At 45.4% G+C, this 18,342-nt stretch overlaps 2 protein-coding genes and 1 long non-coding RNA gene across 4 annotated transcripts in view; 2 read left to right on the top strand and 1 right to left on the bottom strand.

Annotated features, from left to right (window-relative positions):
* Positions 1 to 5,833: 5,833 nt before the first annotated feature.
* Positions 5,834 to 15,064, bottom strand: PTGR3 (prostaglandin reductase 3). Its single transcript, XM_068396815.1, has 2 exons — positions 14,217 to 15,064; positions 5,834 to 7,976 (listed from the first exon to the last, which is right to left on the bottom strand). Exons 1-2 carry the CDS (start codon positions 14,534 to 14,536, stop codon positions 7,052 to 7,054), a joined length of 1,245 nt encoding a protein of 414 aa, XP_068252916.1. The 5' UTR covers positions 14,537 to 15,064; the 3' UTR covers positions 5,834 to 7,051.
* A 377-nt stretch (positions 15,065 to 15,441) lies between these two features.
* Positions 15,442 to 17,398, top strand: LOC137661507 (uncharacterized). The gene is made up of 2 exons (XR_011047868.1): positions 15,442 to 15,756; positions 16,845 to 17,398. It is a non-coding gene; the product is annotated as an uncharacterized lncRNA (long non-coding RNA).
* Positions 17,399 to 18,000: 602 nt separating this feature from the next.
* The window catches only part of TSHZ1 (teashirt zinc finger homeobox 1), a 53,965-nt gene continuing 53,623 nt past the window's right edge, over positions 18,001 to 18,342 (top strand). For both annotated transcript variants that reach the window (XM_068397078.1, XM_068397077.1), the window contains exon 1: positions 18,001 to 18,189. In XM_068397078.1, the coding sequence (XP_068253179.1) occupies positions 18,150 to 18,189 (40 nt within the window). In that variant the 5' untranslated portion in view covers positions 18,001 to 18,149. The remainder of the gene's footprint in view (positions 18,190 to 18,342) is intronic.

Raw genomic sequence — 18,342 nt, 5'->3', positions numbered from 1 at the left:
AGAAAATATACAAATTTCCTTTGCTTCTACTCCCTTTGTGAATTAGCCCCTTAGGGGTATGGTTTTTAAGACAGTGTGCAAGAAGCCTGTGCACAGATCCTCATAACGCATAATGAGATTTGTGTGCCTGCCTACTTCCTCTGAAAATGAACTCTAGAACAGCAGAAGTGACTTGGTCTGGCACTTGCTTGGTCCTTTTGTCCTCCCTCTTGTGATGGCAGATGATAAAGACTTCCTCCTCCTTCTCTTACAGAAGGCCCAGAAGGTATGTTTGTATGATGGGCTGTCTGGTCCTGCAGCAAACCAAGATGTTTCTTTAAGTTTTCAGTGTCCTCAGCTCTGGTTCTAAAGAAAGATAAGGCTGTTTGACACTTCGTAAGATAAACTTGGCTTAAGAGTACAGGTGCAATGAGATGACATGTTCTGTAACAGAAGGCTTGAATGTAAATTTTTTGCTTCAAAATGACATCAGAAAGCACTGTAAGTCCAGGAGAGCTAAGTGCTTCTGACAAGTACAAAATTCTCACCTGCAGAATAGGTGCCAAGAACTCATGCTCTTTCCAAGCCCTTATTTGTTGCTATAGCACTGTGTAGGATTTAGTAACGTTTCTCAGTGAAAACTCCCCTATGCAGAACCATGTAAGCTTCTCGTTCACAGCCTGTTTGTAATGTTTTTTCAAGACCTACAAAAAAGCAAAAGAGAGAGAGAAGATGCCATAAACTACCACCAAAACCTCTGGGCTGCTCTGGATTGCAGGAAGGTTTTTTGCAGTCTGCCAGGATCTGTGCTGAGCACCTGGGGAGCTGAAAACTGATGTTGCCCTGTGATAGGGGCTTTACTTGAAGCAGGCTCTGCTGGAGGCACAGCATGGACTTGCAACTCATGTTGAACCAGCACCACCAAAATGCCCCTTATAACCAGCATCAAACTGCAGTGATGTCAAAAATCATCCTGCCCTATAACCTAAGTAAAGCATGTGAGTTTAAGGGGGGGGAAATATACATTGGAAAGTATAACTGAGATGAAGGTATTGTGTGCCTATGTCGTGTACACAGAATTTTGTTGTCACTCACTGAGAATCAGCAGGCCATACCTGACAGTTTTTTATTTCTTGCCTTGGGCCTGGTCTACATGTACTTTTGCACTCCTAAAACACATCTACTGCAGTAAGCGTTTACTCCCTCTAATGTTACCATTTCATCTGGTCTAATAAGGCCTAGCTTTAATTCATGTGTATATCTGTGCTTGTGAGAGGCAGGAAGAACACACCAGTTGGGGAGGAAAAAAAGAAATAAAAAAAGATTCCCAAGTAGCTACCCAAGGAGTTAATGCAATGGGGTATACGTGAAGGGGTTAAAACACTACACAGGTACAGATCTTGTGGCAATTACAAATGTTATTGAAATAAAAACCAGAAACAGGAAGCCAAAAAACAGGTCCCTAAGGCAGGCATCTGTCTTAAATGATATCATTTGTCAAGTTTCCAGCATCTTGTGGTTGTGAACACAAAAAGAAGTTCTGTGTTATACTAAGGACATTACATACTCATTAGTTGGAATGTTCCTGAAGTACATAATACAGGATTTTCATTTAATAAGAAGCAGCTACTTGCCACTGCGTTGTACATAAAATAAATTCTGAGCAGGCTAATTGCCATTCAAGGATGTTCTACTTAATTTTTGACAGGTTTTTCTTCCCTTCCCCCTTTAGACTACACTGTACAAAATGTAAGCAGAATGTGTCGCTATAGTTTAAAAATCCTTCTAGAATATATTCTTATTTCTGAAACCTGGATGCTTACAATGATGAATATTGAATGCTTTAATGCAGATATTAAAGAAAAAACAAGTTATCTATAGGAATAGCATAGCAAGAAGAGGAGTAGCAAGCAAGCAAAATACATATATATGTATGTATGTATCTCAGCACAGTAACTCTTCAAGTCATCACTCCCATCTTGAAGAACAAACCTAACTGTACTTAATTGGTATAGTTCCTCTATCTGAACACTATTAGTGCATTAGAGTTAACTAATATATAAGCTTCCCCCTCGCTGCCCTGCCAATGACCTTAAGCTTCACATGGTAGGAAGGCCACTTGCTGTAGAATAGAAAAGTAATTTATCCACCATGATTGTTCAGCCCTGGCCCCTCTGTAAAACAGCGACTGACAATTGTGCTGTATTATGGATGGTACGTTTGCAGTGTTTTCAATAGTGTGCAGAGCATCAAACTCACTTCCCTGAACACTGCAGGCAGGGTTTGAAAAGTGATCCTAGAAAGAAGAGACCACTTGCTGAGCGATGGCCCTCCATTTTCAAATGTTTTTTTTTCTCTCCAGTATCTTCCCCTCCCTTTATTTTTGCCCCAAAGAGAGAACAATATTGTTTTCTCAGCTTAAGTAAGAGCAGCATGTAACTTTCAATTCATAAAAGTATGTCTCTTTTTTTTAAAAAAAAAAAGTTACTTTGCTTTTTTTTTAGCTGGGATTTCCCTGCTTCTTTCCACATTTCAGGATTTAGCATATTTCCTCAAAACATAATAAATTTCGATTCTGTAGCTTAAGGGATCCATCAGTTAAAATGTTAGTCTTTCATCTTTATTACCCTCCCATTAAAATGAAAGAAACCGGGACACACTTCAGTTTAGAAGAAGCAATTTAGTTGGTAATGTCCTTACTACTCAAGTCTTTACAAAGAGAGAAAGTGCATTATTGCTTATATTTCACACATCTATCTGCATAAGAAGCAACTAAAGCTTTCAGACACATACGATGTTAAATTTAATAATATTCTTTGATTAGATTATTTTATTACAACATTTTTCCATTACCAGTCATTTCCCGTACACATTTACATTCATAAAACCTGCAGGTTTTTCTTTGTTTGTGTGTGTGTATACGTATTCATAAAGCAAGGGAACGATTTTCTGGTTTGCTACAGCTGTTAGATGCGAAAAGAACAGATTAATAACTAGCCACCACATAGGACTAGGTTTTCTTGTACACTGCACCAGTAACCCTTTGCTATAATGAGGACACAAAGAGGCTCACATCAGGCTGCTCCTCTTCTTCATAACTCAAAAGCGTCACAGAGGCAATAGCCTCTAGTGCTATTTGTCTTTAGTGCAGTTGTGACACTTCGGCATGATCCATAATTTGGCAGCTATTTACCGTGACATTTCCCTTCAGTGCAGCCATAACATTCAGTGAAGCCATTATTTGGTTCCATTTACCATATAAATTGTATTGTTGTGCATGCATGCTAGCAGCTACATTAGGTACCTGAAAATGAGTAAATCTTGTAAAATAGATACTAACAGTTATTCAGCAGAGAAATTTCTTTACTCCACAGACAGAAGTAGGAATATGTATAATATCTGCAAACACTACTGCAAACTTTTCCTTGAGAGACTGTAATTATATGTATTTACATGACACAGCAATTATTCATATCCACTTATTAAATATATACATTTATATATATATACACACACAAATATGCACACTGTTGCTTGGTAGAAATCTAACTTAATTCAGAAAGGTATTAGGAGATTCCAGCATACCAATTAAGTAGGAAGCATATCTGTAAAATGTGCTGAGGGTTGCAGGCCAGGAGAGAGTGAGTACGTGTGTGTCCGTGTGCACGTGCGTATGCACACATGTGACAGGCTCAGGAAAAAAGCCAGCTCTTCATCTACTTCTTTGTTGTTTTTCCATGGAAGCATATGTGTGTAGGAAAGGGAAATTCTGTTATTAGCCTCAGCAAACAATGCCAGATTCCTCTGTAGCAAATTCATTTAGAAAGGTAAAATTAGGATGTAGTGCTAGCAACCACATCTCAATGAGCTGCTATTATTAATAGTATTATTATTTAAATCCCTGCTCTCTACATATAGTATACTTAGTACTTCCCAGGCAAATGTATTATTATTTTTAATCATTTAAGTCCCCACTGTGCACACAGCTTTTAATACACCTTTTTTGCAAGCATATTAAGTGTATTGTTATTAATCCCTTGCTGTGACTCTACAGTATTTCTTTTCCTTGTATGTATGTTCAATGTCCTATCATCATTTAAACCTCTCAGTGTGTGCATGCCATATACATTTTCCTATCCATCTAATATTTAAACATTATTTAAATCCATCATAGCTTACTTATTCAAAGTCAGCCCTGCTCCCATAACTGTAAGTTTGCAGAATATACTTTTAAATAAAGAGGTTTGCTTTTTCCCCCCCTGCAAACCAAGAATACTTTTCAATCTCAGCAGAAAAGCCTTATCTGTGTGTTTCAGAAATACTTTTCACCCTCTCCCCATCGATAATGCTAGCTTTCAGCAAGCTAAACGATAGAAGTTGTATCTTTAAAAACACAAATTACTTCTTCATTCTGGATTCATTCATGAAAGAGCAATCATATATACCCTGAGTTACCCTTTTAGCTTAACACAGGCATTTGAGGAAAAGGACAAACCCAATGGTCATAGCCTAATCCAGGCACCCAAAAGGGCTACAAAATTAGTACACTGGCCATACAAGTTCTGCATATAACAAATTTAAACTTTTTATTAATGCTGTAATCAGTATGAAAGTGCTAAATAATAAGCCTGAAGCCAAAATTAAAACAAACAAAATGTCATATCTGAATATATCTATCTATCTATATATATACATATATGTGTGAACCTTCCAAAGGTTCCTCTCTTCCCTTATTTTGATCAGTGAAAGAGCGTGGGGCAGTTGCATTACTCAATGTTATATATGAAGTAACATATTAAAAAGAAAGTAGAATGCTGTATGTCCAAACAGAATCCTGTTACAAGAATTTTTTATGACAAAAACATTCGGAATTCACTGCCTCGGAAACATCTAAATCTATTGGACTGGCAGTGATCAACACCTCTGAAATCTGAGCCACTTGGATGTATTTTGGCATTTGATTGCAGGAACTTAATTTGAAAAATTGTTACCCATGCAACTCTTCTCTGCGTATCACCGATGTAACCAATTGTATAATTTTTATTTTTATTTTGCCCTAGTACATCCCAAACAGCCTTTTTTTTTAAGATGCATTTATTGACCAAGGGCACCGCCTTTTCTCTGAACAAGAAAAGAAACCACGTGCCTAGGAATAAAATAGTGAGAACTTTGTATGCTCTGATCTTGGATGGTACTTGAGTGTTTGCATCTTTCTAGCATCCCGTTGGAAGGCCAATATACCTTTCTAATTATGCAAAACACACAAACCACCACAATATTTGTAACGTTAGAGGAGAAAGAGGAAGTATGTTTCTAACAGCAGATCTTGGTGAAAACAAAAATCATAGTGTTTTTGATGCTCAGCTTCAGTAAAAAAGAAATGGTAACAAAGACTCGAGCCATTCTGCCTTTCCCCAAAATCCTCCAAAGTGGGACTAAACCCAGTATTCAGACACGGCCCAAAAAAAGGCGACAGTTCTTTGTTGCACACAATTCTTTAGGATGCTAATGACATACTCACTAAAAAATTACAATAAAAATGTGCTAAATCAAAGTTAAAAATACTTTTTCTACTGCCTGTACTACTACGTAAAATACAAGGTTTTCCCACATGCTACTTTTAAAAATGCTGCATACAGTCAGTCCTGAATATGCCCCAAAATTAAGTTTACCCTGGATTTTTTCCCTCATCCCTAGATATTATCAGTCTATCATTACGTTTATTATTAGGTGTATGATCTTAGGAAATTTCCATCTCTCCAACTGCATACAAATGTATGTAATTTCAAAAGATGTGGCAAAATCAGCCTTTAAGACCTTAAACGTTTGCTATGGAAAAAAGATGTAGAGCAAGCATAGTTTAAAGTATTTTATTGTTCTGGAAAATATTACACTTCTAGCTGGAATTCCCACTGTATGTACCGTTAAGAGTATCTATTAAGTGAGGAAGAATTTTCAAAACTTTACAAAACCTTTTAACTGCACCCCCTAGATAATCTATGGCTGAGTGTCAGTACGTGTACGAGGTACTGTGACTGTAGATTTAAAATGGTCTTGCTGTTTGTAAAAGGGCTTCTGCAGAAACAATATTCAGTGAAAGCAGAAGCAGCAGCCTGATTATGGGAAGTCACATCAAGAATCGTTGGACAAAGAACTCTACAACACAGAGATTATCAACAAAGGAGCTAGTCAGCAAGAACTGTATCAATGTGAATAAATGCCAAAAATATTTAAATAGCTTTTTAAACTTCATTAAATCTTCAAAAAATATACAGGACCTGAACACACATGAACATGGCTCAAAACCCCACTCCAATAACCTTGTAACATCGACTAAAGGGGAGACTGGACAGTGAGCAGTAACAGTAGCAAATGAAAAGGCAAGAAAATGAGATTGAGTTACAACTTGTAGTTAAAGATTTAAAAGAAAATTGCACAGTTGTTTACAGTTACAAAAGCCATAATTAAAAAAAAGTCAAGTTGCTTTTCTTAATATTACTGACATGTCAGAATTGGAGGATAAATGTTCCCTGTGTAACCAGTCAAGGAATATTACTATGATCCATGATGCAACTGAATTATGATTATCGTGTTTGTGACAAAAAATGAAGAGCATTTTTTTTTCCAGAAACTTCAAGAGATTAATAGAGCAACCACAAGATACGACTCTTTACTCAGTCTTGTTCTAACAATTTTATTTTTAAATCAGGGAATCAAAATTGCAGAAAGAATTTTTTTTTCCTGAGCTGAACTATATATGAAGTATTATCAAACCAGTCTGACAGACTAAATCTGCCTCTGCATATCAAGACTTATTCTGTCAAGAACAACGTTCTTGTCTCACACTAGCCTAACTGACAGAATCAAACACAGGCGCATTAAGTTCATGCTACAGCCACCGATTTAGGCACTTTCAAGAAAAGAAAAAAAAAACAAAACTTTTTATTAACACCTTAATGCTGGTTTTTAATATAATATCAATTACTAAGCTTAAAAAAAAAAATTGTTTCTAGTAATTCTGAGGCATAAAATGCCCATTTTCTCTCTTCTGATTTATATCATTGTTCTGTTTTTACAGCTTACTGTTGACAGAGTGAGGTAATTCAACTACAATTTTTCCAATGTTTTTTCCCATGTACATGTAATCTACTGCACGGAATACAGACTCCAAGCCAGTGAACTTGCCCTCCGGAGACATGTCTCCAAAGTCTACCTCACAAACCAGGTCTCCTCTTTCATACATCTTGAGCAAGTGTTTCAGAGCCATTTTGTATTCAGAAAGGTAATGGTTCAAGAAGAAACCCCGGATGCTGGCAGACTTCTTCAATAGTTTTGCTGGCAATAACTCCGCTTTAATGGGCTGAAGGCCAGTAGGGTTTTGGTAGCCAGCGATAAACCCAATAACTATCAGGCGCCCTTTGGTAGCCAGGGAGTTAAGAGCCAAGTCAAACATCTTTCCCCCAACAGATTCATAGACTACATCCACACCTTCGGGGTAGTCCTTCCTAAGAACAGATTCAACATTTTCAGTTTTATAGTTGATCATACGGTCACAGCCAATGGATTTCAGAAAACCGCCCTTTTCATCGCTGGAGCAGGTTCCAATTACATGGCATTTTTCCGCCTTTGCAAGCTGCACGGCGAACTGGCCTGTTCCTCCAGCCGCTGCTGTCACCAGAACCTTCTTGCCTTCAGACAGCTCTCCCAGCTCTTTCAAACTGATGTATGCGGTAGCACCACTTACCATCAAAGTAAGAAACTCGGGTTTCACAGAGGGTAGAGGAACTGCTTGTTTGGCAGGCACAACTGTGTATTCAGCAAAGGAACCCGCTTTCACGTAGGCCACAGCTTGACCCACTGTATAATCAGCACTAGCACTGAGTCCTAACGCTACCACATCACCGATGCCTTCAAAACCTATATCAAATGGGGGTTTAACTGATGCGTCATATCGACCAGCTGAGTAGTTTATGTCAGATGCATTAATGCCGACAAATCTAGAAGAAAACAAAAATGGATTAACGAGATTTATTCCTTAGCAAGTTTTCGTCGTATGAGAAACCTTCAATTTAAATTTGTGGGATAAGTATGAGACTTTTTTCTGATTATTGGTATATTTGAATAATGAATACACTACAGAAACTACTTCCATCAGACTTTTGTAGTTTACATTCTGTTACTACAGAATTAAAGATAAAATCGCTAAAGAGAAAAAAAACAAAAACCAACTTATATTTTCCTCAGGTCCATTTGACCAAACTAAGCAAAATAAAAATAATTCTGTACAAGATTAAAGGATGAAAATTAATTGACCGCTTTATACAAGATGTGAAAACACTGAAGAATAAAATGTGCAAAGAGGTAAATACGTGGATTCTGGCAACAAATTTACATTTTTGAATATAATAATACTGTTAATGACTAACAATCATATTAACTATCGATGTCATTTGCAAGGTCATGTTACTGTAGGCAAGTACTTTTTAATTGATGGTGTCACTACAGCAAATTTGCCTTTTGATGTAGCTAATGTCAACGTTAAAATATTTTTCTTTATATAAATTACTTGCAACACACCAAAACAACCTTGCACAGAAGGACTAAAATTATACGACTGAGTATCAAGTCCCACTGACCTCTAACAGGTGAAAATGGATGCTAATTTTTTTTTTTGAAAAAGACAGAGACACAACTTGATTAAGCACTAGGAGATAATACCTAAAAGAAAGTTATGATCTAGCTTACACACAAATAATATTTTAGTAACACTTTTTTTAAAAAAAAAACGTCATAATATCTCTATACAGGCAAGGGAAGCGAGACTGGGGAAGATTCTGTTAACAGGAAAATGTCAAAAAGAAACACATGCAACAGAAAAGACCTGAACTGTTACTACGCATGGAAGTGATGACCTGAAAGGCGTGCTTGGTACCACGTAAAAGCTGCAGAAGTATGCAAAGAGCGCACTTTTAAGTGTTGCAGTTAGCAATAGGCTCAAATTGTGTGTGTGTGTATGTAGTTTTAAATTGCTTGCACACACAGTGAGAACTAAAACAGCTTCGCTCATTTTGATTTCCTTCATCCTTTATAGCATGGGGAGCCTGAAACTTTGACCAACGAAATGTGTTATATATAAAAAGCCACGTACGCATAAACATATCCATACATAAAATAGGTGAAAGTGACTGTTGCTCTTTTTAATTTTGCCTTTAATTCACCGGTCAGCCGCAACAAAAAAATGCCCACGTCTTGTTCGTAGATACAAAAAATCCCCTATTACCCTGCTTTAAGGTAACTCCCACACAGTACTGCTAAAAGATGTATAAAAATTGGTTAACGGAGCCGCAGCTTCCGAGGCAGTGTCCCTCGGGCGCCAGGGAGAAGGGCTCGGAGCACCGAGGCGAGACGTGCCGGCGCTGCACTAGCCTCCTCCCGCTTTTACACCCCAACTTCTGCGGAAGGGAGCTGAGTGTGAGAGGCTGCCGGGGAGCTGTGCTCGCCCCCTCCCCGGTCTCACCCCTTCGCCCAACTGGGGGCTCTCGGTAGCTGTCAGGCCAGCCCCCAGGCGCTCACTCTGCCCCCGCACCGGCCCCGGGCCCCAACCCAAAGGGCAGATCACCGCTCCCCGCTGGGCTGAGCCTCCCTCACGCTGCCGGCGCACATCTGCTTCGGCACAGTGCGGAGCAGCCGTGCCTCCGTGCCCTTGGCTGGGGCAGTGCACCCTAGAGAACGGGGGCCAGAGCAGCGGTAATAGTAACGAGCCCCGGTCTCCCTCCCTCTAGGGGTTTCCCCTTCTTCTCAGCGCTGCGCTGCAGCGGGGAGGGCATAAAGGCAGGTAAATAAGTCTCAGAGGACAAAAACTTTGCGTGCGGGGAAGGAACAAGCCGTGCAGTGGGCCAGGCGCCTGCCGAGGAGGACTCCAGCACACGCACCGTTGCTTTTGTTCTGGAGCCGGAGAGGATGCAAATCCTTCCCCGCATGAGCTGCACCGCAACTTGTGCGTGCGGCTGCAGGGGCCGCGGGCGCACAAATCGGTGCTGCCCGGCCGCCCTCCCCTCCCGCCGCGTCGGGAGAGGTGCGGGGCTTTCCGCGGGGCTGGGGCGGCTGGACGCCGGGCAGGGGACGCGGGGCAGCCGGGGCACCGCTCCCCCGGCCCTGCCCGCGACGGGCACTGCGTGGGCTCAGGCGGAGCTCTGCCGTGGGCGAGGGGCAGGCGGGCCGGCAGCCCTGCCCGCCGCTGCCCGCTCCCGGGGCGGACAGAGCCGTGTGCGCTGCCCCGCCCGCCCCCTGCGCACACCCGCCTGCAGGCACACGCACACACACGGACACGCGTACACACTCACCCGCTCCCTCCCCGTCTCTCCGGGGCTGCCGGGACACGGGAAATGGCTCTCCCTGGGCTCCTGGGCTCCTCACTATTAATCAATGCAGCCTGCCGTCCAGCATCCCCCCCCCCCCCCCCCCCCCCCCCCGCCCCCCGTTTTTTAAACTCCCTTTTTATTGTGTGCAAACTCAAAACTCCTGTTCGCATTGCACGGGCTTTCTTTCTTTTTTTTTTTTTAAAGAGTGTTTAGTCTCTTAGATTCCTCACACATTAAAACGATCGTACGCAGGGTCTGGATTAAAACATATTGTCTAATTTGCCTTGTCATTCCAGCTGACAGAAGGGAGGTGGTAGGACGTGCCCGCAGTTTCTTAGGTTATTTTGCTTTAAAAAGCAGGAATAAGTACGATTTACAAGTTGAAGATCAGTTTACTAACTTCTGAGCCTGAGAAAAGGAGAGCACAAAAGTAACAATTACTTGGGGTGCTGGTGGGTTTTAAGACCCCTTCCAGACCTTTTATATTGTCTTGTTTTTCTTTCTTTCTTAAAATGTATTATTTAATTTAGCAGTTTCTAATTGAGGCTTGCTCCTTCAACATTTCAAGAGGTAAACCTGAGGCGAAAAAAAAAGGTAGAGACTGGCTTTTCTCAAAATAATTCCACACGTTGAGTCACCCGTCTTAATTTATACTCGACAGTGTTGAACCCCCTCAAATTGTTTATTACAGAAAACAGGACACCGCCGAGGGGAGGAAATGCTGCTTTTCGTACCACAACAAAGCGTGAGACACTGAAAACCAGCACCGCAGCCTTAAACACAGACAAAACAAAGTCACCCAAATCAGTACTATGCAAGAAAAACATTATTGAGACCAAACACTCGGCAGGAATAGTCCTCCACTTTCCCCACTATGATCCATTAGTCCCTTGGTTCAAAAAAACTTTCTCAGCCCCTCTTACTCTCTTTTCTGTAAACTTCGTTCCCATACTCCAGCCCAACAGTAAATCCTTACAGGTATTTTGGAAACGAAATGTGTCACTTCCTCAAGAAAATCTCTAAAATCCCCCAACAACTTTAAGAAGGGCCAAATCTTCGTAGCCTCTGGGTCTTTCTCCTGCAATAAAACGGAGGAACCTTGCCCCCCTCCCCCCCGAAAACAGGACAAACGGACATACGAAGCTTAAATTACTTCATTAAGGATTTTTTCTTCACCTTTTCCCCTCCTCCTCCTCTCCTACACAGAATCGAAGTAAAAAAAATGCTTTAAATCCATTTCTACTTTTGAAGAATTTCTGAATAAACGATGGATTGTTTTTTTCTTTATAAAAAAAAAAGTAGAAATAAGGGTTGCTGGCTTACTTCTCTAAAGGAGGAAAGAGGGGAAGAAAGCTCCCCTGACTGTATCTTATTTTAAAATATCTATCCATACAGGAACTCAGCACCTATTTTAATTTCCCATTCCCCTAAATCCAAAACCAGATTTTATTGTGGTGGATGAGGATTGTTTTGCATGAAAAGCTCAAAGCAATTAATACTGTTTCATGGGCGTGACTGGGACTAAAATGAACAAATACGCAAATGCACTCTTGGAGCTCAAGTCCCTTATTGTTTTGTTTTTAATTGTATGTTTCTACCTATTAGAAAATGTATAGTTGTATTTAGGGCTTGTTTTTTAAAAAAACTAAATAGAGCCAGGGACTCATCCTTTTGGGATGGGAAAACACGTCCCCAGAGTGACAAGAGAGGGGGAAGCATTCAGAACTCGCTTCCTGCTGCAGCTCATATATAGAGAATGTTTTTCAGTAACGTGATCTCATGTATTCTGTGATATTCCCCAGAAAATAATAATAAATAGAGAGGAAATGCCACAAATAATACAAAACGTATGAACTTTAAATCTAGACTTCATCACTCACCTCTCCTTCCCCTCCATCCCCACTTGTGCATGTGTTGTCTGTACAGGAACGTGTGTAATAGGCTGATCTGTTAAAACCCAGTAATTGCCTGCCTGAGCCTGTGGACCAGCTCCTGCCTTTAGTCTGGTACGAGCTCTGCGCCTCAGCCCTTTTACCATGAGGTGTGCACATCCCCCTAGCACTCAGGGAGCCCACCCAGCAAACAGGGGAAGGACAGGGAGGAAGGAAGAGTTGCCCTGGAAGCCATATAAAAATTGAATACATTTTTAAAATTCACAGGAAGAGGGGGAGGATGAGAAAGACTCCAAGTGCGTTTCAGGAGCAGGGGGGGGGGGGTGTGTATTTGAGAAGCAAGGATGTTGCTCTGCCTTGCATTACTGGAGTAGAGACTTGCTACTTGTATCTCAAGTCTTTTGACCTCTTCCACGAAAAGGAATTTAAATCCAGCCTGATGGTTGTTTCATGCCGTTACTGTTTCACGGTTATTACTGGATGCAGCAACTCAATGTTTTAGACTTTGAGGTTTGGAGGGAATTTTGGTCTCAGAAATCCTAGTGGGAGATGTCAGCATCGGATTAAAGTGCCACAGAAGCTTTCTCATCAGCTCCTGGAGGAGTCCCTGTTCTTCTTCCTCCTTACCCCTTCTTTACTATGTATTAATGTGTTACATATGGACACACGCTAGAGATTACACATACACACATAGTCACACACTGCCTTAATAGAACTTCCAGCATTTTTCTCAAGCCAACTTAGTGCTTCTTAATATCTTTAAGATCCAACTAAGAGAATGGCAAACTATGTGTTACGACGATTTCCTTGCTTGACAAGAATCTGAGAGTGCTGCTCTCTTCCGTGCCAGACATGCAGTCTGCTCTGAGGTTCCCAGAGTTTCAGCTTCCCTGCGTGGGCAGAGAGACCTCTGAACTTTGAAAGGCTTACTTTTAGCTTAAGGAACGACAGCGTCTAGGAAGGAGCCACTGAGAACAAACAGGTTTATGGAGACAGCTGGGGGGAGGCACGTTTGGGGAGGCACGTTTTGTCCTCAGAGTCTTCATTTCATGGCGAGCTGGTCACCGCGCCGGACGCGCAGTCCTAGAGCTGGCGCAGGATTTACGGTGTATTATGCTAAGCAAAATATCACCTCCTCACCCTCCACTCTTAACGCCGCCAACAGCTGCGGGCCCTCGTCCTGCCGAGCGAGGCCCATGACGGCCGGGCCGGGACAGGCCGGGCCGGGCCGGGCCGGGCGACTGCCCTGCCCCCCGTCCCCGCCACCCGCTTTTGGCGCGCAGCGGCGGGGGTGGTGCCGCGGCGGCGGCCGGGGCTGGCAGGGCGGCGGGCCCCGGCCCTCTGCCTCCCTGGTGAGTCACGGCTGGCTGAGGGTTAGCGGCGGGCGGGCCACGCCGGGGCGGGGGTGAGGGAAAAGGCATGCGGGGCAGCAGAGGCGGGTGGCACATGGAGGAGAGCGGCCGGTGCGGGCTCGCACGCACATCGGGGCTGTCGGGGGCACATGGCTATAGGTTAGCGTCCCCGGGAGAGTCGCGTGGGTACGACGGGGACACACTCACTCCTCGAGGACTACGTGCGTGTGTGACGAGCCCGGGCCGGGACCTGGGAGGGACTCGCAAGCGCTTCCCGGCGTCTCGCTCCCTCCTCGGCGCAAAACTTGCCTCTTCCCCGCCTTGGCACGGGGGCCCGGAGGTGTTTCTCTTCCTTGGGGCAGGCGTACGCCAGGAGCAGCGCACACGCACCCACCCCGCACCCCCGCCATAGAAAGAGGAGGAGGAGGAGGAAGTGTCACCCCCACACACGTGGATGGGGCGACCGGACTGTAGCACCAGCCGTTCAAAACAACAACAACAAAATTAAATTAACAGTCGCCAGATGGCAGCTGGTACAACTTCGGAGCCGGTCTCCAAAGTGAGGGAGCAGGCCACAAGGTGCGAGAAGCCAGAGGGGGCCGGGATCGGGTCGCGGGGGGCCGGGCGCTCACCTGTTCCTGACCAGGAGGTCTCCGTCTCCCGGGAGTGGCACGGGGGAGTCCTGCCGCAGGGTGACCGCTTCCCTGAAGTTTTGGCTCAGCTTAGTCACCACCAGCTTCTTCATGGAGCTGGGGATGGACGAGCCCTGGAAATCCAGAAAGTGACGGGAGTAGGACATGTCCAGGATGGGCCGCGGCCGGCTGCCACCGAAGTAGGACCAGGCGGGATCCGCCGGGGCGCAGGACGGCTGCTGCTGCTGCCGCCGCCGCCACCACCAGCACCGCGGTGCCCGGGAGCTCAAAAAAGCGCCGCTTTTTGCGCTAAAAATCATGCCCTGCCTCGGCTCTCCTCTCACACCACCCCCCCGGCTCGGGAGAGCTCCAGCTCGGGATCGTCAAGGCAGCTCACAGGACCCACCACCGCCACCGAGCCGGCAGGACAAACTCTCCGCATGCAGCTATTTGTGTATGTAAATAAAGCCCCGTGCAGCAAGCTGCAGCCTGCCTCCGAGCTCCCCACCCAGCCAGCCCCTCCACCACACGGAAACGCCGCCAGAGGAGCAGCGGCAAGATAGTCCCCTGCAGCCGGTCGTCTTCTGTCGCCGCTAGCGCTACTGAGGAGCAACGCTGGCCTGCTCTCGGGGCCGTCCGTCCCGCTGCCGCTGCCAGGGGCTGCGCTCGGCTGTGCCCGACCCGCCTCACCACACGCACACGGGCATTGCCAGCTTTTGCCTGAGGACGGCAACCGGGGCGCTGTTCTTTCTGTCAGTGAGGTAGATGTACGGGAGGCTGCATTTTCCCCTAAAGGTCGCTTTTAATTTGCACGCTTCCTCTGACTAAGGGGGTTAAAAAACAGGAGGTAGAGAGAGAGAAACGCCTCGGATCCCCCCCCCCCCCTTCCCAGCCCCGTTCTTTAGTTTACAAAAAGCGGTTATCTTTCTCCACCACCCCCCCTCCCCCCCAAAAAAAAAGTATGAAGAAAGGACGGTAAATTATCAGATCGACAAGGTTAAGAGAAGTGGGGGAGAAGTTGCAGCTGATCTCCTAATGTTGTTATTAGCCGCCGCCGAGGAGCCGCTGCCGCCGGGCGGAGGCTCCGCCCCTTCCGTGCGAAACGTTCACTTCCTCGCAAGGTGGTACGAATCAACCCCGAGCCGTTAGCAGCCGCGCGCCGGCGCGGCGCGGGGGCCGGGGCGCGCGCGGCGGCGTTTGTGGCCGTTGGGGCGGCCGACGCGCGGTCCGCAGGCCCGGCGCGTGAGGGGGATTTAAAAACACGAAGCTCTTCCCGCCGCCGGCAGAGCCGGGCGGGCGGGCCCCTCCCGCCGCCCTCGGGCTGTCCGCCCTCCGCTCCCCGGCTGGGAGGGGAAGGGGAGCGGGCTGCTGTCAGTTCGTTTGGGTCGCAGGGGTTTCCCCCGCTCCCTGTTCCTGTCAGAAAAACAACAAACTCTTTTTTTGTTTCTCTTTCCTTAAAAATAAATCTATCACCTCTCGCTGTAGAATACGTTTGGGAGAGGGAACCTGCGCAGGAAATCAACTGGGTCAGGGGACTAAAGTAAGTGTCGTGAGAGAGCCGCCAATCCCAACTTGGTACAACTGCGTGGAGGGAGGGAGGTAACGTAATAGAGATGTTGCACCGATGTCGGAGGAGCCCACGTGTAATTCCTAGAATTAACTCCATCCTACCAGTACAAACAGCTCATTGCTTAATTGTGCGGTATTAATAATTAAAGGCAAAAAAAAGTAAATCCCCTTCTGCCCGAAAGAAAGCAAAATTGTAGTTCCGAGTGTTTTCCTTTAGGAATCAGCTGGGTGGGTTTTATTTGCTTTATTGACTTTAAAAAGAAAGGGAAGAACCCTTCTGTTCTTGCAGTTAACATTATATAAATCCCCAGACACATACTGTGCAAAATCTATTAGCAGCATGTTTCACATGCTGCAGTTCTTGCTCTGCAATCTGTTGGTATTTTAAAGTAAGGATGAACTGTAATCTTCCACAAATCATTTTTAATTCAATGCCGGTTAGACGTGTGCAACGGCGAGGTATCAACTCCTGCCTTTTTCTTTTTTTCTTTAAGTTTGCTGGAACAAGACCTCTGCTGAAGTTAAATCAGCACATGCGTCTTGCACAGCGCTTCAGCAAGTGGATTATAATAACAACCCCCTTAACGCGTGTCTCACATGAGGAATCTTTTATGCCGCGCTGTATTAAGACTTCTTTTTTTTTGTCATATTGTTTAGCTCTGGGAAAGGGGGGTGAAAAAAAAAAGAAAACAAAGCAATTAAAAAGATTGACAGGTATGGGTTTGTGTGAGACCTATTTGTAATTGTCAGGGTGACGTGGGCAGGAGGAGGAGGAGTAACAAACTGAAGCAGGAAAAGCAGCTCGATGTGTCTGTCTATCACTTGAGGCTGTCTGAGAGCCCTGGGATCCGAATGTGTGTTATATTTCAGTGAAAAGAGAAGAGAGGGAGAGTGGATCTCTTTCTCTCCCAGGAGTTTAGGGGGGGGCGACAGTTCACGTTAATCTCTCCCACTCAGTGAATGTCTTTTCTTCCTCCCCCCCCCTCCTCTTTGCACACACTCTCCGGGGTTTTTCTTGGTTTTGTCAATTTTTGTGTATTTTTTTTTCTTCTGTTGCAGATCAAGATCAGCCAAAAAAAATATATCCATGATAAAAAAATGTGTTTGCATTATATTTAGTATCAGAAGAAGCTTCGATTTGTGGAGGAAAAAAAAAGGGAGAGCAAGAGAGAAAAGTAGTCCTCTCCGGTGGTGACACTGTTTGATCTGTGACTGTATGGAAGGTGGAGGAGTGACTGACATTTCCCATCCGGTGTATATGTATGTATGGGGGCTTTACTCCTTTTTATTATTTGCTTTCTTGCTCTTAGACTAAGTGCTGGGAGGAGAAGGAGAGACTGGATCGACCTCGTTTTTTGCACAATGAACAAACTGTTATCAACGCAATAAAACAAACAAACAAACAAAACCCCCCCCCAACAACAGCAACAGCAACACCACCACACAAATCCACGAGCCTGAAACCAGCCAGCCAGCCGGCGAGAAAGTTGCGCTTTGAGACTCTTTGATCTCGGAGAAAGCCTGAGCGGGGGGGAGTGACTGAATTTACCGTCTCATCGCCGCCGCTTGCTCGGTTTTCCACCGCGAAGAAGGAGGAGAAGAAGACGAAGAAGTGATTAAGGAAAGGAGGGGGAGAAGGGGAGAGAGGAAAAGGAGGGGAAGAAAAAAAAAAGGAACGAAAGAAAGATAATGGATTTGGGCTACAGATTGAACTGATCAAATCGTATTTATTTTGCACATCTCCGCTGGCATCTTCCCTGCTGCTGCTGCCGAGAGGACTGAAGAGCTTTGTCTTATAAGGAACTTAAAAGAGAGCGAAAGAGAGAGAGAGCGCGTGTGTGTGAGAGAGGGGGAGGAAAATTAACCTTGTAAATGAAAACATTTCCTAAGCAAGTTTTTGGAGTGGCGGCGGAAATTGGCATCCCTGTCACCCGTCTGTGGCTTGCCTCATCCCACACCCCACCTTCCCCCCCGCCCCGCGCACCCCGCTCGCCGCGCCGGGAGCTGACCCGGGGGGGGGGGACCCGGACCGGGCCAGAGGAGAACCCGACCAAACTTTTTCTCCTTCCTCCCCCCCCCTCCTCCTTCCTCCTCTCCCTCTCTCCCGTTCCTCCCCACCCTCCCTCTCGCTCTTCCTAGGCGGAATTAGAAGTTGAATCCGCTTTCTTTTCTCCTTCCTCCCCCTCCCTCCTTCCCTCCCTCCCTTCCTCCCTCCCCCCCTCCTTGTTTTATTTTTTTATTTGTGTGTGTGCGCGGGTGTGTGCGTGTGTGTTTGTTTCTGCATGAAAAGAGGGGGATCGGAAGAGGAGTCCTGCGCGGAAACTCGGCGGCGGCGGGCGGCGAGGCGGCGGCGGCAGCGGCAGCATGCCGCGGAGAAAGCAGCAGGCACCCCGGCGCTCCGCAGGTAACACCCTCCGCCTCCCCGCGCCGGCCCTGGCTGCCGGCGCAGGGGTGCCGCGGACACGGCAGGGGAAGGGTTAACCCGCCGGGAAGCATTGCCGCGGGGGGAGCGGTTTCTCCAGCCCCGCTGCAGATTTAAACACCCCGGGTGGCTGCC

The sequence above is a fragment of the Nyctibius grandis genome, chromosome 3 (genome assembly GCF_013368605.1).
Source record: "Nyctibius grandis isolate bNycGra1 chromosome 3, bNycGra1.pri, whole genome shotgun sequence".
NCBI lineage: Eukaryota > Metazoa > Chordata > Aves > Nyctibiiformes > Nyctibiidae > Nyctibius > Nyctibius grandis.
The sequence above is the reverse complement of the archived record's forward strand: the minus strand, read 5'-3'. Positions and strand labels throughout refer to the sequence as shown.

Excerpts from the sequence above, each read along its gene's own strand:
- PTGR3 (XM_068396815.1), bottom strand. The coding sequence starts at position 14,536 with ATGATTTTTAGCGCAAAAAGCGGCGCTTTTTTGAGCTCCCGGGCACCG. Across the intron at positions 7,977-14,216 it reads GACCTCCTGGTCAGGAACAG|ATTTGTCGGCATTAATGCAT; the intron begins GTGAGCGCCCGG and ends GTTTTCTTCTAG.